The sequence below is a fragment of the Pleurodeles waltl genome, chromosome 3_1 (genome assembly GCF_031143425.1).
Source record: "Pleurodeles waltl isolate 20211129_DDA chromosome 3_1, aPleWal1.hap1.20221129, whole genome shotgun sequence".
Taxonomy (NCBI): Eukaryota; Metazoa; Chordata; class Amphibia; order Caudata; family Salamandridae; genus Pleurodeles; species Pleurodeles waltl.
The window spans coordinates 361,916,834-361,939,711 of record NC_090440.1 but is presented as its reverse complement, the minus strand read 5'-3'; the positions used below and the strand labels follow the sequence as shown (position 1 = coordinate 361,939,711).

The 22,878-nt window shown below is 45.0% G+C and overlaps 1 protein-coding gene across 1 annotated transcript in view; it reads right to left on the bottom strand.

The window, feature by feature from the left end:
- BLOC1S6 (biogenesis of lysosomal organelles complex 1 subunit 6) overlaps nucleotides 1–22,878 on the bottom strand; it is a 129,354-nt gene that overhangs the window by 71,945 nt on the left and 34,531 nt on the right. The window contains exon 2 of the mRNA XM_069222528.1: nucleotides 6,887–7,031. Coding sequence (XP_069078629.1) covers nucleotides 6,887–7,031 — 145 coding nt within the window. The remainder of the gene's footprint in view (nucleotides 1–6,886; nucleotides 7,032–22,878) is intronic.

Here is a 22,878-nt window from a genome sequence, read left to right as displayed (position 1 = left end):
TAGCTGCCTGGTTTCATATTAAATGTGTTTTTCTAACGTGCAGTGTGCTGATTTGCTGAAGGACATGAACTCATATTTTTCCAAAGCTAGAAAATGAATGTAACTGTAGTAGATCCGTACTCATGAAATTCGACTTGCTTAGTGAAACATTCTTGCTGAATGCAACAGTGTAGACTACTCGCAGGTACAAGGTCGCCTGCACCGGTACAGGCAATAGAACCACTGACTGAAGATGCAAAGAGGACCACAAGAGTATGAAATCATACCGGACATTCTACCCGCTGAAGACGTCAATCATAAGGACCAATAAACTATGTGAGAACTGTTATGGGGTGACAAATTTAATGAAGTCATTGATACCCTATTGGAGGGAGATAGTGGGTTGCTGACCCCAACCAATTAAAACTTAGGGGATTGTACAACAGAAAAGGAATAAAAACACTTGACACAAGTAAGTAAATGAGAATAGGAGACTAGGAGACAGAGGAGGGGGAGATGCTGCTGCGAATTGTTCTATGACCCAGGCACTTTGTTATTCTACATAGAGACTTTGCTGTTTGGTTCTTCAAACCATCCTTGCCCTTATATTGCCCATTTACACTTTACCTCCTTATGAGGGAAGTGCCCTTTACCCGACTGCTGAATTCCTGGCTGATGGCGAATCCACTGATGTCCAGATGGCCGAGGACCGAACCTGTATGCTGACCCAATACAGAGGTTAGCTATATGATAATGAAATTGTAATTGTCTGTTTGGTTTTCCTTTCTAGGTACCAACTGCTTATTTTGACAGAGACCCTAGTTAGATGTTTTCTAAATTGGTTTTGCTAAATAGTTTTGCTTGAAGCCCAACATGCCAATGCTAATTCGAGGATAGATGAGGGGTTCACTAAACCGACGCAAATAGACAAATGACTGAATCTATGCTTTGTTGAATAACGTGATAATGATACTCTGCTAAGGACAACCTATGTTGACGTCGTGATTTATTGTAATATTCGTGATTCTTGCCTTGATGAAATCTTATCAGAGTTGCCATATTGTGACTATGCTAATGTGTTTCTTGGTTTGGAGACTAATAAACTTACTAGTAGAATTGTAATCAATAGGGAATAAACTTCATATAATAGTACTAAACTGGTGTGGTTATTCATGACTGCAAGGTCATGGTGGTTTCGGAGTTTTATTAATGTCTTTGACTAATTTGCATTGTCTTATTATGGCAAATATTGGTGACGTTATTGACATAATGATTGACATGCTGATTAGTTATCTCGTCCTAAGGTGTCTTCAATCAGGGTCAAAAGATTCATTGGCCTAAAACAGTCCCAGAGTGAGTAAATTAGTCATAAAGGGATGCGTTAGCAGGCGTGTGGGGGAGAGGGCATCAGATCACAAGACAGCAGTCCCCAACTTGGTTGAAAATCACTGTCTTAGCTGCAGATATTTCCAAAACTGACGTTTGTGCAAACGAAACTCTTTTGAGAGATCTGATAAAGATTTAAAAGCACCAAGTGATAAAGGCTGATCCAAGATCTGAATCCCTTTGTCGTACCAGTCATGCCTTAAAATAGGCCTGTTCCCTATTGTTAGCCCTGCAGTGTTCTACACCAAAGCAGCTGAGTGTAGAAATCTCCCCTCGCCCAGGCCTTTGTATAGAACAATACATACAAAATCTACGTCAGCAATGGGTTATCTGTGTCATTCGCAAACTTAGTCCCTTTGTAAAGGGATTGAGGTCCAAGTGCAATTGATTTCTGATCTCACTTTAGCTGAACCCTGTGAGAAATTGGGTTACTGGTTGACTGTGTTATTAGCCCTGGCCAAGGTAACAGGTAAGCTCCCCACATTGTCTGTTACTAAGGCAGGAAAGTCCCTACTGATTAGCATGGCCAGACATTGTACTTTACAAGGTACTCTTCTAAAGGAAAAAACTCCCAGGTCCTGTATACTGGTGGAGGGGCTTTTATTGATGAGATGCTGACAAAACGGCTGCAAGAGGACTTGTTCACAGACACTGAGCTTGTGCCAGTAGGGGCCCCTCGGGTCATGAGTGGAACAGGGAGAGTGTACTACTACTAGTCTGTAAAAAGGGACAAGACATATGTTGAATAGTGCCGTCATTCAGAGCAGTTTTCTCCGAAAGGGCATGGAGTATGGTATGTACTGCAGACTAAATCTGTTTTCTAGGGTCCCTCTCCTCTCAAATCATGGTGGAACTGAAACAAATGAGACCCCCAAGCGAGCCTCGAGACACGACCTTTATGATCAGCAAATCAGGCGCAGCTCCACATGTCTACCATGAGATGGCGATGTCTCCACGTAAATGAACACTATATTAGACCAGGAGATAAAATAACTATTTCCGCACAGTGGGCAGGTCTGTCCCGCAACTCTCCCAATCCAAGATGAAGGTTCACTGTGCACTGGCCGGTGTCCCCACTGTAATCTATCATTAGGGCAAAGGAATGAAATGTGGCGCTGGCCTCACCTCAGCTCTGAGTCCCGTAGCAGCCTGGGTTCTCCCTATGTCCCAATACTCAGGCTCTCAGTGCCATCAAAGCCGACAGTCTTGAGACTAGCCGTAGTGCAATATATTTGATGTATAAAATATATAGTGATAAACCTGTGTCTGATACTGAGAGATACAAGTTTGGTTTGCTGGCAAACGTTGACTATACTACCTCCGTGATATCTTCTCCTAAGGCTTTCTTCCATCGCATTTTAGCTCTAGCGTCCACTGGTTGTATTTAATCCTATAACATATTGTAATTCTTCGCCATGAGAACCCGTAAGGAGGGTGCAGTAACAATGAACCCTTATGTTTTGAGAAGAGAAGGCTCTTTTGGAAATCCAGGAACAAGGACTTTATACACTCCTCGTTTTTTAGGTCGAACATAGCAGCGTACAAGCGCTGCTTTTCTCCACATGTGGTTATCTACTCTTTGGGCTTTAATCACGCCAATCTCACGCCCATCACTTTAATTCGTTCCTGGTCTGCCTTTCAAAAATCCCTTGATGTTGTTGGTAAATGCTTTATGTTTGTCCCAGCTTGAGGCTGGTTTGTTACAGCCTTGCAGACTGACCCCGTTACATGGATTATACTTTAGTGTGGGTGACCTACTTTTCTCTTTTGTCTCTCCCCTTCGCATCGCGCGGCCATGGAAATTTCAAGCCAAACTCCATCTGAGGTATTAAAGCGCTTTGCAGGAGCACCGGTTACATTGCAATGCTCTTAAAATTGAATTAGCTCGGCGAAATCGCAGAAAGCAACATAATGTGTGTGTTTCTGATAGACCACGTGTACGTAAATATTTTGAAACCAACAGATTGCGAATGAAAGCTTAAAATTACTTTTTTTCAGTTTTTATAAAACGCGTACACGGTCCAAGGGTACAAGAATGGAGCTTCAGGGTCGACCAATTTATGTGGTAAGCAAAGTCCAGTTATGCATTTACAACGCCAAACGCCTAACTCAAGCAAATGCGAGACCTATTGCGTTGCAAATGCTTGTTTCGCTTTTAGTACCATTGTGGCTGCTAACACAGGAATATCTGGTAGGAGGTGAAAGGCGAGTACGACTTCGCTTAACCAGCCTAGGACACTAACCTATGCACAGCATAATCTATGTCAGCCACTGTACTGGCTCCAACCTGCGGTCATGCGGTCAGGCCTATTAATGCTGTAGTCTATTTCAAGCAGGCAGCCACGGAGGCCTCTATGCGGTATGAGGGAACTTTTTTTTACCAGCATGATACCAATAATTGTGCGACTCAAAAAGAGTTCCATAACTGGGGACGTGAAACCTTCTCTCTCGTATGACTGCCATAGATTTTCCTGTCTAATGCAATGTTGATTCCTAGCCTGCATTAACGTCAGAAGAGTTGTCCTGACCTGTTTAAACAACCATTGGCAAAGCCAATAGATCTCGCCAATGCAAGAGCTATTGACTTTGCCAATGTGTTTTAGCCATGTTGTACATCAGCATGGCTGCTACTCAGTATGGTTAAAAGTTTGTGACACAGAGGAGAGTGGTGTGGTGTGTCGTATATTGGAGCGCTGTAGAGTAGTGACGTGGAGTGTTGTAAAATGTAATGGTGTACATTAGAGTGGTGGAGAGTAGACTAGAGTGACATAGACTGTAGTGAAGTAGATTACAGAGACTGAGTGCAGTGGTGCAGAGCAGAGAGGCTTAGAGTGCAGTGGCATAGAGTGGTGCAGAGCAGAGTGACGTAGAGTGCAGTGGTGTAGATAGAATGGCGTAGACAGCAGTGGCATGGAGTGATGTAGAGTGAAGCGCTGAAGAGTAGAGTGGCAAAGAGTGCAGTGGCATAGAGTAAAGTGGTGTAGAGTTCAGTTGCCATGAGTGCAGTGAGCAGAGTACGGTGGCACTGACAGCAGCACCACAGAGTACAGTGGTGCAGAGTAGAATAAAGTGGCGTAGAGTGCAGTGACAGTGCAATAATGTGGAATGCAGTGGCACAGTGTTCGGTGGTGCAGAGTGGAGTATAGTGGTGCAGAGAGTAGTGCCACAGAGTAGAGTGTACAGAGTATACTGCAGAACAGACTGGCACAGAGTGCAATGGCGTAAAGTGGAGTAGAGTAGAATGTCAGAGTGTAGTGGCATAGAGTGCAGTCGAGTAGCGTACAGTATAGTGGTGTAGACTAGAGTGCAGTGGCATAGAAAGAAGTGTTGCAGAGTAGAGAGGAGCAGAATTCAGTGACGGAGAGTGCAGTGCTGAAGAGTAGAGTTGTAGAGAGCAGTGGTGTGGAGTAGAGTAGCATAGAGTGGTGCAAAGTACAGTAGAGTGGCTTTAAGAGCAGTGCAATAGAGTACAGTGTAGAGTACAGAGTAGAGTAGCGTAGAAAGCAGTGACAGAGTGAAATGGTGTAGAGTAGAGTGGTGTAGAGAGCAGTGGCGTAGAGTGTTGTATAGTGGCTTAGACTACAGTGGCGAAGAGTGCATTGGTTTTCAGTAGAGTGGGATAGAGTAGAGTGGCGTAGAGTGGAGCTTGGTCGTTGCTCCAGTGAAATGACGGAAATGACATTTGGACAAACGGGCCAATTAAAGAGCTACAAAAACAAAAAAGAGGGACAATAAAGCAAACAAATGGTTGTAATCTCAATCAGGGGAATCCGAACAAATTTATTCCAGTTAATCCCTAGAACAGATATTTAACCGAATCTAATGAATTCACTAATTTAGTGGGGAGACGTTCCCAAAAGGCGAGACTCCTATATCTATCTTTCCCCTCCATGGTGTATTCTTGACCTATTCTCTCCCCCTAACCTTGTATCATCTTTTGCTGGCTTTTTCCTATTTCCATTCACCTCTTCCCTGCTTTCCCCGGCCTCCACTTCTTCCCCTTGTACAGGGTGAGCAATATCCATTGTGACGGGAGTGCATTTTCTTTTTCTGTGAGCCTTGTGCGGTACCCTGCTGTTCAATCATGAATAGGGAGGTGTTGACTTTAAACTAATAGCTACTTTGATTGCCTGTGTAAATTACTGTCATTCTACAAATGCAACATTTTGGCTGAGAGAATGAGCTGCAGCTCAAGATTAAAAAATAAAAGATAAACAATGCAGTCTGCTTGCTGTTGAGAGTGAGGACAGTATTCCATTGAACTGGATTACTGGCCAGCAGCCCCAGGCACCTGACTGGCGGGAGTATTGGGTCGGAAAGGAGGGGGCTGAAAGGCTTCCAGTCCAATTGTTGAGACAGCATGGGAGGGGCAAAACACACACCAAAAAAAACACAATACCCAAGAGGAACCTGGGAACGAAAGTGGCCAATACAATCAACAGAAGAGATTAGTCACTGATACAGGTCGAAGACTGAGTCTGCAGAATCACTTAAAAAAGGCACTTGTGATCCCCGAAAAAAACAAAATGCGTTAGACCAGGAAGGGAGCTGCTCGGGGACAAAACTGCATTTAGCTTTATGTACTACAGGGCACGTTTGTAAAGTAAAGTAACATGGGTTTGGGTTTCGTTCCACTAACGAGAAGGTACACGTTTTACATTAAGCAAAGCAAAGACACTTAGAGCAAGTAGCCTTCAAAGTATCTACACAACGAACCACCTTCAAACAACAGTTTTCAAAATTCAAGCTTCGGGTGGCAATATACAAAGCATTTGTCACTGCGAGGCGAGGGTTTCCAGTTAATTGACTCACAAAGACGGATACAATAAACTATACACCAAATAGGTTAACATATTTATAATTTGTTAAAAAGAACTATGACCTGGGAGAGAGGCAGGACTCCAATGCAATAGAGATGAGGCCGCAATCACGGGGGGTACGGCTTTTATGGGCCACACATTAAGCTCTTATGTGCGCAGTGAACACGGAACAATGTGCAGTAAGTAAACGCAGGATGCCACACATCATATACTACGTGCAAGCAGAAAGAGACAGATAAAAGTGACAAGTGGCAAACCTCCCAGCCAGTGTGTCAGCATTCCATTGTTACACCATGCAATAAATTACTTATTTCAAAGCAGCATTGAAAAATTTCAAAAATAAAAATATCAGTGGCATGGCTGCAACTACGCGTCATTTGGATCTGTATATAGACATTTTCCAACTTGAGAAACCATGTATGGTTATTTAAATATATATATATTTTTTAGAAATAGTGCATATATTTGATTATATTACCACCACAGACTCCAAGATTTTAACTAATACCCTACATCCACTGAGCTTTTTCACACATACTTTTAATCATGGGTGCTTAATTGAGAAGGCACAGAGATCTAAACTGTGGTTCATAGTTCCCACTAATTTACAGGATAACTAGGAACTCATGTACACCCCTCATACATAGAAAACTATTCTCATTCTGATTCTTCAGATATATCATTATTTTAAGTTTACTTACGTGAGTTCTTGCAAGGCCAATTTTGATCGCTGAAGGTCAGGTAAATAATGAGATATCAGTCCTTCGGTTAACTGTTCTACAGCTTTCTTATCAATTGCAGTCAAATCTTCCAACACTCCTTCATCTGGGGATGCTTCACTGGAAACTGGGCCACAAAACAAAAGCAAGCTTTAAATATTGATTCATCTTGTACAACATGAAGTTGTTAAAAACATATGTACGCAGGCAATCCTCATCTTCATAGTTACCCCAGTGTATTCATTTCTGATTAGTCTGAAGTGTATTCTTAGTCAGAGCCTTCATGTACTGCTTTCATATATTGTTAGTTTAGAACAGCCACTCTGTTGCTAAAAAAAAAAAACAGCCTTTGGGATTCACCTTTCATCAAGCCAGTTCTGAAGACTTCATTGCTACCGAACAGTTCTTCTAACCAACCCCTGGCGAAGGCGGTTCAAGTTCAGCAGCTTTATGGTTAGATTAAATACATTTACAAAATGTTAGCAATACACAATAATAAGATAAAACCACACCATGTAAAATGAACAGCATCACTCGTGCAAGCAAACTATCCCCCAACAAAGAATAAAATGTTCTGTGTATTTATCGATACATTTAAATCTTACAGGTTTGTGCAACTTGAAAGTGAAAAGACGTTGACTGAACACAGGTGCAAAACAACATTAAAACAACCCTTTGCCATAGAGTCACTGTCCTGTATTGTCCGGGACCACCCAGGATTTAGGGGTTTTCACCTGGCAGGAGTGGACAGCGAGAAAAAGAAAATCTCATTTTGCACTGAAGATGCATTTCAAGGCCGTCCACAGCCCTTCCCTTAATATTCCACCTGTTTGAAGACTATGGCAGTTACTCTGGCTACCATATAAATTGGGGCAAGTCAATACTCTACCACCACAGGTTGGGGTTGACACGTCCCTGCTTCCTCGCCACCTGATCAGAGCGGAGGACGGTTTCACATACTTAGGTATTTTCATGAAGCTATTTTGAGCAAAAGGCGGGTGGCAAAAATGTGCTGGGAGGAGCTACAGAGGTGGCGGGAGCTTCCCCTTAAGCTAATGGGACGCGAAGCAACGTTCAAGATCATCTCACTTCCAAAGCTATTAAATGGGCTGCAAAACACATTTTACTGAATCTCCTTGGAGGCTTTTACCAAATTGGAGGCTAACCTGCGGACCTTCCTATGGGATGGAAAGCATCCCAGAATTGCCCTGAAAATATTACAGAGCAACCCCTGTAATGGGGGACTCGCTCTCCCGGACTTGGAGACATACTATTTGGCAGTGCATCTGATTAATGTTAATGACTGGCCCGTGGGATCATTCCACCTTTTAGCTTGAGAGGCCGCAATGGGAGAAGCAGTCATGTCTACATTATCTGTACAGGGAGGAAGGGGACGCAGCCAAATGGGTGTGGCGGCCTGGGAGAGAGCACTGAAACGTGCGAGCTGGCACTGCAGACCCACGAGGAAAACACCCCCTATGGGAGGGGATGTGGCTCTCTAAGGTAAGACAACAACGGGGTTTTGAGTCATGAGATCTTCTCGGAATCTATAAGATTGGGGACCTGCTAGAGGAGAGAGACAATGCCATTCTCCTCACTACAACGTGAATATGGAATGTACACCAATCAATTCTTGAAGTATGCACAAGTATGGCACGCTTGGCAGACTGAAGGACTCACCAGGGAGGCCATACCAGAATTTGCCCCACTGGAACAGCAGCTGACTACTGAAGAATTGGAAAAGAGTGCGATTTCCATTGCTTACAAAGGTCTCAATAATAATACGCCAAATAGCTTATTTTGACTATGGGCGAAATGGGTACAGGATGTGGGAGACCTGGAAGATATTGATTGGGAGGTGGCCCTAATACACCCAAGGGAAGTTGCAATGAAATCAAGACTTCCTTAGTACAATTCAAAGTCTTTCATAGGTTGTACTATGATAGGCAGCCGCTCTATGAAATGGAGAAGGCACAAGATCCACATTGTTTGAGAAGTCACAACAGTGAGGGTTCCTTTTTCCACACTATTTGGAGATGCCCATCTATACAGGACAGCTGGGGGGTGATTGTTGAGGAACTTAGCAAAGTAATTACGGATTCCTTCCCGCTAGAACCTAAATTTATTCTTCTGGGAATTCCTAATGATGTTGAATTGCCGAGGGCTAAGATGTTGTTCTGCGGCCTAGGACTAGTTGGGGCCGAAAGGGGTATAGCCAGGCACTTGGGTGGGGGAGTTGGGAGAGACTGCTCAACGATCCAGGAACGGAAAAGGGCCATGGATATGTATATGGTAGGGAAAAAAAGTCACGTATGCCAATAGGGGGTGTCCCCAGAAAGTTTGCTGGGTCTGGGAGGATGGATGCACTAGTACTCACTGGAGCTGCCAGATGTGGACGGAAGTCAATGTTTAGAGGTGTTGTGATGATCATCATTGATTGGAGGTGATATATGATGCAGTCCATACTTTCTTAATGCTATGTGCGAAGGGCTGGCTAGTGTCTGGATTGTGGAAGGAAGGGTGGTGCTAGTTCATAAAGGTTATTGTTTATATTGTTTCTTGTTATTGTACCGAGTTAAATGCCTGAAATCATGTATGGTGCTCCTTTTCTACTAGTACTTACCGAAAACAATAAAAATATTGTTAAAAACAGCAATGCTAAAACTAACAATTTCGAAGGGAGGTATAACTGTGATGAATAGAAAGGCAACTAAATTCATCAGTGGGAAAATGTGAGGCTGCTTAATTGATCTTTACTTGGCACTAACTCAGAATGTTTGGCAGATCACCTTTGCCAGGCCAAGCAATACGGCTCCAGTTGCAAGCAGTAGCCAAAAACCCAAGCCAGCTTATGGTATAGCTTTTCCAGCCACCTCAGTATTTTACCACCCTCCCTATATTGTCCAACATTCTTGATGCAAAGGAGAGTCACCAGGGATGCCATACATACTTCTAAATTGACATCTGCTTAGTGACAAATTAATACTGTTTGGAATGTCATCCCATAGTAGATTGATCTATGCATACAAAGGCCGAAGATGGAGAAAGAAGGATATCATCATTCTGGTGCTACACAATGGAAGACAAAAGTAGAACTGAGCACGTACCTCGGATATCAGTTTCTGAGCCTAACTTGGAAGGGGGGGAAGAAGTGGCTAAGACGCTCCTCTCTCCCCCACAAAAAAAGACCACTACTTCTCCCAAAGGTTTCATAGGTGGAAAATGTGGGAATTATTGACATCTTGCATATTATCAACATATCAACAACCTGAATTTCGCTCCATTTACTGGATACCCATGTATTTTTTCCTTAGTTTTAAGTACGGATTCCAGCTCTTTCACAATTATTAATATTATGAATTACAAATCACTAAAATAATGTTAAGGTGTCAGCGTCTTAAACACTTGTTTGAGTCTCCCCTTTAAGTGAGAAGCCCTCATTGATTTCCATGGATCTGGCAACCTATCAGCCCACTGCTGTGACTGCTTTTCTGACTACAATACTAAACAAGCATTAGCAAAGCCAATAGTTTTGACTTTGGCTTCTAATATTTTGGTTTTGTCAGTGCTTGTTCTGTTTTGTCATAGTTTTTGCAAAACTTTATTGCTGGAGAATCTGCTGGGCCCTCTCCAATTTAAAAACAAAACCTAAGCAATGGCTAAAATCAAATAGATTTTGGACTAAATAAATAGTTGTCCTCACACTGAAGAGTACTACTTTGTGTAACCTTACAAAATGCAGAATGGAGTCACTCATAGCAGTAAAGTTAGCCAGTGGCTGAAGTGGACTTTCCCACTGCCTTGTGCTGTAATGAGCAGAAGAAATATCAAACAAGCATTTGCAATGCAATGGGTCTCATATTTGTTTGAGTTAGAGCTATTGGTGTTGTAAATTCATACCTGGACTTTTCTTGCCACTTAAATTGGTCAACCCTGCCTCATAATTTGATCTTTTCCTGCCACATAATTCCAGTGCCCTTGCATATAACTAAAATACACGTTCATTTACCTTCTGCCTCTATCCACAGCCTAAAATTAAAATGTTGTCATTTGGCATCCTAATTTAAATCTGCCACGCAAATTTCAACAGAATACCACTTTCACCACCCCATCATCAGAGTTTCTGGCTGGTTAACACAATTCCCCCAAAAAACACACAAGACAGCCACAGAGGAGTAATGACCTAAATTAACTAGAAGGGTCACTGAAACACATCAAGAGTGTTCAAACATTCATAGTGTAATAAGGATGTTAAGTTGGTCTGAATCATTGTCATAATTGCAATAAGGAGAGATTAATAAAACATATACAATTATCATATGAACCCAATAAAAACATCAGAAATACACTTTTGACATTAGACTGTAATGCTCAGAACAGCCCCTGAAGGACACCACAATGAAAATAGTGTTTGTAAGAAACATGGATATGTAACTATATAGTTATCCCCTAGAGGACATAACCACATGAAAAGAAAATGGCAGAAAGTAATGCAATGTAACCATATATTTAGCCTCTAAAGAACATTACACATTTTTAGGGCTACTGCAATGAAGACAACCATTAAATTAATTCCTTATGTGACAGCTTGAAAATGACTTTAGAATGCCGAAGTACATATGCTAATCGTCAATCAGTGAGTTTAGAATGCAGAGGGAATAACAAATATCTTTAGATTTCAATTGGACCTACAACTACAGCAATATTACATCCCTGCTCATTCCACAAAAAAACAATGATTTATTACCCTGGCAGAGTTCAGCATGGGAGTGTCCAAGCATTTCCTCATGATTTGCAAATTGTCACACAAATTCTAGATCTTAAAACGGATATTAGACTATTCTTTTAAATAGCTTCTGGAGCATGCTCTTGTTTGGAGAACCTACAAGTTATTTACAAGCAGAACTTGTTCGCGAAGAGCCATGATGAGCCCACACACTATTGACACAAGGGGAACTGAAAAACATGGAAATGTAGTTTTTATTTTTACAATTTACCAAAACTGAGACAGGGAGATACCAACTTTCACACTCTAACCAAAAATCCCCGATAACACTCAAATCTGAATTCCCCTCCCTAATTACACCCTATACGTCATTAGAATAACAGTCAGCAAACAACATTGATAGTACTTATTTTATATAGCATAGAGCACTGAGTGACGTGCTGTTTCTAGACGCCGATACAAATCACTAGTGTCAGATTTAATGGTATTCAATTTACCGACCAAGGAACGATAGAAGGATAGAAGTTGGAGGTGGACTTGCTGGGATTCAAGCGTGTGCCCTGCCTATGGCTGCATGTTTCTGAAGATGCAGAATAGGTTAAGAATGAATTGAAAATGTAAAAACTGCACAATACAAACAAAATGCGTGTGACAAAACACAGAGGTTCCAAGTGCTGCACAAATGTCAATCATGAGACTCAGCTGCCGGAGAGGAGCCAAGATGGCGGCTGAGTCGGACGCCTAAGCAGTGAGCTCCGACTCGGGCCCAAAGAAACGATCCTGCAGGGCGCTCTTGACGGGGAGATTGAAGCCCTGAAGCGCACAACCGGTCCCGGTCACAGAACCGGCGGATCGAGCGGAGCAGCGCAGGAGCGGGGAGCGCGCGAGCACCGAGGTGCGAGTGAGGCCGTGGCGTGGCGGCGCCTCAGAGGCTCGAGCCCCCAAGGAAGAGGATTGGAGTGTCCCGGTGCTGTGGGGGCAGAGGTAAGAGGCTTGGGGGCTTCAGCATGGGGGAGGCCCTGAGGAGTGGGGCCCGTGCATCGGTGCGGCTCCCCCCCCCTCGTCGTTGCGCCCCTCCCCTTCCGGCAGACCAGAGTTTAGCGTGCCGGTGGGCCAGCCCGGTCCGGCTCTCCTTTGCGGGGCGGGTCGCCCCCGCGGAGCACGGGGGGGAGCGGCAGCGCGGTGGAGCTGCAGCTGAGCGCCGGGGCCGGCCCGGCCGCGTTGAACATACAAGGCGGCAGGCACAAGAGGCTGAGAAAGGAGACAGCTGCGAAGCCGCATGGAACTCACAGGCGCTCACCCGACCCAAGGGTTCAGCGCCCAAGCGCAACGGGGATAGCCCCCCCCACCGCCCAACTAAGAAAATAAATGCCTTCCCCCCCCCCCAGCAACGAGGGGACAGTGAAAAGGGGGCAACAATATTGACAGCTGAAAATAGGCGAGGGGGTGGACTGACCAGGAGGCTTCCCCCCGCATGTGCCACCACCTTTGATAAAGCCGACCTCCCCTGCAGACTTCCCTGGGCTACGTTAGCAGGGGCCCACAGACACGCGCAGGAGCGGTGTCTGTGGTGGACCACTGCGGGCACCTGGGCCGCCTGGAACCCCAAAGGCTCTATACAGGGTGGGCACCCTGTGGGGGCACCTATACACACCCCGGGACCAGAGCACCCAACCATTAGCAGCAGCACCCCCCCCCCCCCAACCGATCCAATTGATCCAGCGCAATGTCCCATAGATAGGCCTGACAGACAGGGACCACAGGCAGGCAGTAGGGGCCTCAGTAGGGCAATATACGCCTAAAGAAGAACCAGTGCTCTTGGGGCGCCTGGCCGTTCAAGAAACACACAATAAAGCTGCCCCCTCGCTGTGGGAGTTACTCAAAAGATATAACAATGGCAGGGAAGTCCAAGTCCGCCATAAACCAAGAACGAAATGCGCCTGGCCCGGCGTCCAGCGACCAACAGCAAATCCCAACCTTGCAGTCACTGGAGAGCGCAATCCAATCCCACTCTATACAAATCGAAAAAGTACTACAGGCAATCATGGACACTAAATCCTCGCTAGAACTCAGAATAGACACAGTATCGCAAGATCTGAACCTACTCAGAGTGGACCATCGGAGCTTGACAGAGAGAGTGAAAACGACGGAAGATACCCTGAGCAAGACGAGTCCTATGGTTTCGGAAAACCAGAAACAAATTCAGCGTCTGGACGCAAAGGTGAAGATCCTTTGGAGGCGTGCCGAAGAAGCAGAAAGCAGATCCCGGCGTAATAATGTTTGCTTTGTAGGGTTTCCTGAGAAATCACCAGAACAGAGCTCGGAACTATTCATAGAGCAATGGCTAATTAAAGAAGTGCTGAGTGGGTCCCCCTCGAAGTTCTTTTCTGTCGAAAGGGCGTATAGAGTCCCGGGGGGGACCGCCACTGCCGGGTCAACCACCCAGACCATTAATAGCGAGATTCTTAAATTATATGGACAGCGACCTGATACTGCAGCAATTTTGCAACATGAGGGCTCAGTGGTCCATGCTTACCCAGACTTCACACAGGAGGTACAGAAACAACAGAACTCCTAAGTAAAGATTAAACAACGACTTTGGGAGCACAATATCAAATACGCTCTCCTTTTCCCTGCCAAACTGAGAGTAATTTCAGAAGTACACACCCACATGATCACCTCCCCCGAAGACGCCTGGACCTGGATAAACGTTAAAGGCATAGCGCAAACTAACGAAGGAGCGAATGAAGAGGAGGAATGGCTGACCTCCACATCGAGGAAGCGCACCAGGAGACGCACCAGAGGTCAACCCACGCAGAGACAGGCAGCGGAGGAAAGAGCAAAAGTGTTGAAAGAAACCCTGTTGCTCATGCAGAACTCTTTTCAGACATTCCGGACGGGCCCCTTGGCGGGCTCGGACTCTGATTCGGCCAGCTAGGAATACACGATTACAGAAGCGCTCAGGGGCCCGGAGGTCACCCCTAGAACTGCAGACGAACTGTGAACGGTAATAACAAGACTGCCTCCACTGCCCTGTTGAGGTGACAAGCGGCCAGAGAACAGGAGTGACCGCAGCAGGAACCGAACTGCCAGCTATGGTGGCTATAAAGAGTATCTTTTGAACGATTAATCCCTACCTGTTGTGAACGTTGATTAATATTTGTGTGTATACGGAATGGGGGGGGGCTAACATATTGGGAGCACTCACACATATACATACATGCAGACTCGGTCTGAGAAAGGATGTGAGGTCCGTACAAGGGACACATCTGGCACTTACAATGGCTCCCCCACAGGCATTCGTACGGATACAGGCTTCACCAAATAGTAGAGTGTGGTGTGTTTCACTGCGCGATAGCAGTTGTTTAAGGGAAATAGTTAGAATGGGGGGGAGTCAAAGGGGGAGTTAAGTTGTATGTTATAGGTCAACTCAGTGGACAAGGTATACTACCGCGGATGTCAGGCTTAAGCACGCACCTGGCGAAATCCGGGGGAGCTCAGAAGGAAGTCGCAAACCGGAATGAGTATTGTAGAGGTACAACACACAACAATACATGTCCCAACACACAAATGTACATACACACCAATATGAAATAGTCACGTGGAATGTGAGGGGCATGGGCACGCCAGGCAAAAGAGCGCGAGTGTACGCGCGTCTCAGACGCCAGAGAGTTTACATAGCTATCCTACAAGAAACACACTTACTGGAGCCTGAGCTATAGGAGATCCACGGGAAATGGGGTGGGCAGATAACAGGCACAGCCTATTCAACATTTGCTAGGGGAGTACTGATATGGATAGCAGGCAGCGCCCCATTTGTCCAAACTTCGTCTAAGTTAGACCAAGGGGGCAGATACGCAATAGTAGAGGGACAACTAGATGGGAGACACTTATCGATTATAGGGATTTACGCCCCCAACAACGCACTGGCGGGGTTTCTGGGTACACTCTCCCCGGCACTACTAGTAAACCCCGCAGCCCCGGCCATCTGGGGGGCGAACTTTAACAGCTTACCAAATGCAGGGCTGGACAGATCAAACCCCCCCAAGAAAGGAATAACAAATAGAAGTGCTAAGTGCCCTTTGCAGATATGGGCGGAAGATATGAGACTATACGACTTATGGCGCATGCAACACCCCCAACTGAGAGAATACTCATTCTACTCAATACCCCACAAAGTACACACTAGAATAGATATAATCTGGGGTACTGCAGATATATGCACATTGACTAACGGGACAGAATACCTGGTTAAGACATTATCGGACCACTCACCGCTCAGAATGATATTAAAATGGGGGAGAGGATGCTCAGTGATCCCTCCATGGCGACTACAGCCAGAAGCACTCCAAGACCAGGCATACGCAGAGGGACTGGGCACGGCATTGAGGCAGTACTGGGAAATTAACACAGACTCCGCAGGCTCAAGGGCAGCAGAGTGGGAGGCGCATAAGGTGGTAGTCAGGGGGTACTGCATGTCGTCCACTTGGGGGGTGAGGCGTACCCTACACGCTGAGATCAGCAACTTAGAAAAGGAACTGAGAGCACTTGAAACAGCGGTGGCAAGGAGGGAGGTACCCTACACCGCTTTAAAGGAGGCGCGCATAAAATATAATGAAGTAGACTCTCGCCTTCGTCGACACGACCACAAATATTATTTAATGCGTCTGCAGTCGGAGGGAGACAGATCATGCAGGCAGCTGGCGTGGCTCCTAAAGGAGGACCGGCAGCAGTCTCCAATAGGGGCTATAAAACTAGACGACGGCGAGACAGTCACCACGCAAGCAGAGATAAATGGGGCGTTCAGGGAATACTATACGAACCTCTATGCCAAACGAGCGGCCTGTACACCCGCACAGCTTGCATCCTTTCTTGCAGGATCTCAATTGGCACAACTATCTCAGGAAGATGGTGAGAAACTAGAGGCCCCTCTGAGCACAGATGAATTGGACGTAGCACTAGCACAGATGCCCAGGAACAAAGCGCCGGGAATAGACGGCCTTCCACTAGAATACTATGCGAAGTACTCAAAGCATTTAAAGCCTCATCTGCTGAAAGTATTTGAGGAGACTTGGAACCACAAGGCATTGCCTCCCACATAGAGAGAAGCTATGATAGTGGTCCTACCCAAGCAGGGGCGGGACCCCACGGATGTTAAATCCTACAGGCCACTTTCACTCTTAAATACTGACTGCAAAATCCTGGGTAAAATATTGGCTAATAGGTTAGCACCCGTCATTCACACTTTGATACATGACGACCAAAATGTCTTCATCCCCAAACGCAACACCTTTTTAAATATCCGTAGACTGTTGGGAGTGCTGGGGGGCACTCCACCGGAGGTGTATGAGGAAATGGTGCTTTCACTAGACATCGAGAAGGCATTTGACACACTAGGGTGGGACTTCTTATTCACTACTATGTGGAAAATGGGAATCAGCCCTAATTATATACAATGGGTACAGACATTGTACTCTAACCCACAAGCTTGTGTGAAAACGGGGGGAGTTGTATCTGATAGCAACCCGATTGCTAGAGGCACCAGACAGGGATGCCCCCTGTCCCCCTTGCTATTCGCAATAGCAATGTAACCATTGGCGACCCGCCTGCGGATTATGGAGGACAGCTGGGGTATACTCAGGAACGGGGCGCACCATATAATATCTTTATATGCAGACGACGCCTTAATATACATGCGGAAGGGAAGCAAGACGATTCCATTAGTAATTTCACTCCTGACCGAATTCGGAGAGATGTCAGGTCTGGTGGTGAATTGGGAAAAATCGTGCGTGTTCCCCTTGACCACACGGCCCCTGTCAAGCAGAGAACCATCCCCGACTGGGCACTTGAAATGGTGCTTTGACTCATTCAAATACCTGGGGGTGCAAATATATCACAGACCAGAGGATCTCAGAGATGGAAACTTGGGGAGAGCATTGGCTTCCATAAAGGGGTCGTTACGTTTCTGGAGTAAACTACCACTGTCACCGATGGGCAGAGTGGCGATAGCAAACATGCTGATATTACCCAGGCTTCTATACTACTTTGCCGCTCTTGATCCCCAGGAGTTTCTTCCGAGATTCGAACGGAACCTTGCTGCAGCTCATATGGGGAGGGGGTAGAGCACGCGTCGCACTCACTACACTGCAGCGCCCAGTGGAAGCGGGCGTCCTGGGTGCCCCTAATTCTGAACTCTACTACGAGGCTGCACAGCTACAGTGGATACTGAGTTGGATGCATAGACCCACCCTGGCGGAGTCGGCATGGGTACTGATGAGTTTGCGAGGTACACCCTTGGTCACTTGGCTGGCAACCAAGTCTCCGAAGGGGGCGACCGATAAACCGCTTATGCTAGTAGCGCACGCATGCTGGAAGAGATATGTCCAAAATGGCCGCAGTGCGCTCCCTACTCGCCGCTCCTTCAGTTAGGTCTGGTCCCTGGTTGGGAAAGAGAGGACGGAAAAAAACTCATTAGCGGCCTGGACAGAGGCGGGCATAGCGACGGTAGGAGACTGCTTTGAGGAAGGAAAATTAATGTCTTTTGAATCGGTACGGGCCCTCACTTTAGTAAACCCTGGGCAATTTATGACATATTATGCCATATGCCATTCCATCAAGAAGACATGGTTGGCAGGAAACCAAGAACCAACGGTCTCCCCCGCACTGCACCATATGCTGCAATATGATAGCCAGACAAAGGTTGTGTCGAATCTATATAAAACCCTGAATAAACACGCCGCACCCAACCTGGAGAATGTACGGGTAAGGTGGAACGCTGTTCTCCCAAACCCAATTTCACAAGAGGAGTGGCTGAACGCTTTACATCACACACAGGGGGTATTGAGAAACCCCAGATTCCGCTACACGCAATTCAACTACACACATCAAACGTACCTCTCACCAGCCAGGATTAAACGCATGCTCCCCAGCTCGGACCCAACCTGCCCTAGGTGTAAGGCCCCACTGGCACACTTCTACCACATGCTTTGGGAATGCGCCCAGGTGCACAGGGAGTGGAGCGGTGTGGTGGAGAGGGTATCTGAGTTGACGGGGTTGGCGCTGACAGTGGACCCTAAATCCTGCCTGCTGGGTCTGAGACAAAGAGATAAGAAACATAAGCACCTACACAAGTTCACAGACCTAGCATACGTGATGTACAAAAGATTGATTGCGATGAACTTGAAAGCGGCCACAGCTCCAGATCTGAAAACCTGGCACAGCATGACACTGAGATGGGCTAGCGCAGAGTCAGTGGTACTGCGGAAATCAGCAAGGGAGGGTCAACAGCACACAAGAAGCAAGGTCTGGAAAACTTTAATAAGCAGACTAGAAGCCAAGAGCGATGAGAAACCGACATGAATTGGAACATATGGCGACCCCGAGACAAACACTCTTTTATCTAACTAATCTTCATACCCAGAGTAAACTGGACGGGATAAATTATAGAATTAGAGTGCGCTCCCACGCCCACCTCTTCCACCTGTAGCAACCCATAGTGATTATTTAGAGCGGATCGAGTGCCCCGCACAGGAACACAAAGTCAAGGGGACCCATACACCATAAACTGTCACTAAACTGGGCCTCCCCCACCAAAGCAAATAACTGCATAGCCCAGGGAAATAACATTACTAAGCTGGGGCACACAAGCCCACTAAAACATGGTTAATTTGATCATCCAGAAACTGCATCTGAATACCCTTCAAGCATAATGACAAGACCTAAGTTAAGTTTTATTGTTTATTTGTGTGATAAATGCGTAACAGATCTACCATATCCTGAAACTGTAAATGATAAATGTTGGAAATGGATCTAAACTGAAAATTCAATAAAAAAAATTTAAAAAAAAAAGAGACTCAGCTGCCTAAAATATGCATGTTTACTTAGAAAAGACTTAACAAAATATTACTCATAGCATAAATGTTTTTTACATGATTTACGATACGTAGTACCCTTTCAAGTAATTCACCGAAAAAAAACAGAACGTGTAATATTCTGCAACCAACAAAAACAGCAACGATGAGTGAAAGCAGAGCACTGTTTTGTGTTCAAATGGAGATGTCCATAACGCCAACATCCTCTCTGGAGAGAAATTAATCAGCGCAGAACACTGATGCCATAGTATGCCCCAGAAACCCCAGCACACGCTGCTCGGACTATTCTTGTTAAGAACCCGAAAGCACACACAAGTGTAAACAGATCTAAAGAGAGTCAGAGCACTTCCTGTCACGGTGATTCATCGCCAGTGACTCGCTTTTGGACAGCGCCTAAATGAAGAGCCATGTGATTTAAATCGGGAGGCACAAAAACTAATAACTTTCTCTAGATGCTGTTTCTGCATCCGTTTGCTGGCAAACCACCCAAATGATAGTCACACAAGAACAATAATTGCGTATCTGTGAAATTATGGAGCTGTCACTAAACCTTTAAACAACGTCAACATATGTCTGAAGAAATAACTTGCAAGGCTCGTTCTCATCCAGCGACTGTGTGTTTCTGTTTTAAATATTCCATCATCATTTCCCTGAAATTATTTATTTCTTTATTGTCTTATACTGCAAACTCCACCTGAACAAGGTTTCATAGCGCTCTACAATGTAAAATAGAACCAAGTGGTCTGGAGTATCCAGAAGCCAGTATAATTGGATTAACATTCTCTTACCGCTGCCAAGACCAATTCCCCCAAACAACAAAAAAGTTGTTAGCCATTATCTGCGTGCATCAGAATGTTTAGGTAACACAGGGCCGCATCTGGACAAGAAGGAAAGGTAAAGTTGAACAGGTTTAACGTCAGTCCTTCATCCAACCGAACGGCTAATTAAACTCAAAATGACCGAGCTAAACAGCTACGAACAACGTAATACACCATAAATGGACAAGTTAAACTGCGTGGAAAAAAATAGATGTCATCCACAACATAAAACCAGTTTAATAACGAGATTTATGTAACAGAAACAGTTTCCTCCCACCCATTTCAACATTAGTCAAAACATGACTAATTTGCTCACAGTGTGAAGACCAGCACTCCATTAACATCGATGGAGTTCACGCTGTTCTCGCTGTAAGCGCCATGGCGCATGAAGGAAAGAGACAAAATAGTTTGCCTATGCTGATGTATATCGGTAATAGTGCAATTATCTTTGCAACAGTGCGAGTCTGCAAGGCGTAACAAAACTCACCCAAGGTGGGACAAATCTAAAGCATTTACCAATGACATCAAGTCATTTCTGAAAGGCAAGCCCACGAATGAATGAAAGTGATGGGTGTGAGGTGGGCGTGGTTAAAAGCCCACAATGCTTACAACAGGTCAAAGCGCTTGGGCTCTCAACCTAAAAATGACACAATAATACACCAACAGATGAAGATTAATGGATGAAACTCACTATAAGTAAATATATTTCTACATATAACTTTAGTGAAACCAAAAGGTCTTGGCAAACGTCACCCCTAAAAATCGTGAAAAATAGATATCTGATATCTAGTCACCTGGTGGCCAACTACTTTCGGTGATATACGTTTTAGAGTTCGCTTTGACCAAGAGCGCATACATCGGAGATTATTGGAATTATTAGACCAGGGGAAGGCTGTGAGCTTTTAGTCTTGAATGGTATTTTGGCTACATTTAAGACCACAGTTTACGGCATACTGATTACTGGTTTGCAGTATACAGGGAGTGCAGAATTATTAGGCAAGTTGTATTTTTGAGGATTAATTTTATTATTGAACAACAACCATGTTCTCAATGAACCCAAAAAACTCATTAATATCAAAGCTGAATATTTTTGGAAGTAGTTTTTAGTTTGTTTTTAGTTTTAGCTATGTTAGGGGGATATCTGTGTGTGCAGGTGACTATTACTGTGCATAATTATTAGGCAACTTAACAAAAAAAAATATATACCCATTTCAATTATTTATTATTACCAGTGAAACCAATATAACATCTCAACATTCACAAATATACATTTCTGACATTCAAAAACAAAACAAAAACAAATCAGTGACCAATATAGCCACCTTTCTTTGCAAGGACACTCAAAAGCCTGCCATCCATGGATTCTGTCAGTGTTTTGATCTGTTCACCATCAACATTGCGTGCAGCAGCAACCACAGCCTCCCAGACACTGTTCAGAGAGGTGTACTGTTTTCCCTCCTTGTAAATCTCACATTTGATGATGGACCACAGGTTCTCAATGGGGTTCAGATCAGGTGAACAAGGAGGCCATGTCATTAGATTTCCTTTTATACCCTTTCTTGCCAGCCACCCTGTGGAGTACTTGGACGCGTGTGATGGAGCATTGTCCTGCATGAAAATCATGTTTTTCTTGAAGGATGCAGACTTCTTCCTGTACCACTGCTTGAAGAAGGTGTCTTCCAGGAACTGGCAGTAGGACTGGGAGTTGAGCTTGACTCCATCCTCAACCCGAAAAGGCCCCACAAGCTCATCTTTGATGATACCAGCCCAAACCAGTACTCCACCTCCACCTTGCTGGCGTCTGAGTCGGACTGGAGCTCTCTGCCCTTTACCAGTCCAGCCACGGGCCCATCCATCTGGCCCATCAAGACTCACTCTCATTTCATCAGTCCATAAAACCTTAGAAAAATCAGTCTTGAGATATTTCTTGGCCCAGTCTTGACGTTTCAGCTTGTGTGTCTTGTTCAGTGGTGGTCGTCTTTCAGCCTTTCTTACCTTGGCCATGTCTCTGAGTATTGCACACCTTGTGCTTTTGGGCACTCCAGTGATGTTGCAGCTCTGAAATATGGCCAAACTGGTGGCAAGTGGCATCGTGGCAGCTGCACGCTTGACTTTTCTCAGTTCATGGGCAGTTATTTTGCGCCTTGGTTTTTCCACACGCTTCTTGCGACCCTGTTGACTATTTTGAATGAAACGCTTGATTGTTCGATGATCACGCTTCAGAAGCTTTGCAATTTTAAGAGTGCTGCATCCCTCTGCAAGATATCTCACTATTTTTGACTTTTCTGAGCCTGTCAAGTCCTTCTTTTGACCCATTTTGCCAAAGGAAAGGAAGTTGCCTAATAATTATGCACACCTGATATAGGGTGTTGATGTCATTAGACCACACCCCTTCTCATTACAGAGATGCACATCACCTAATATGCTTAATTGGTAGTAGGCTTTCGAGCCTATACAGCTTGGAGTAAGACAACATGCATAAAGAGGATGATGTGGTCAAAATACTCATTTGCCTAATAATTCTGCACTCCCTGTATTTAATGTGTCTGTCCCTCTGCT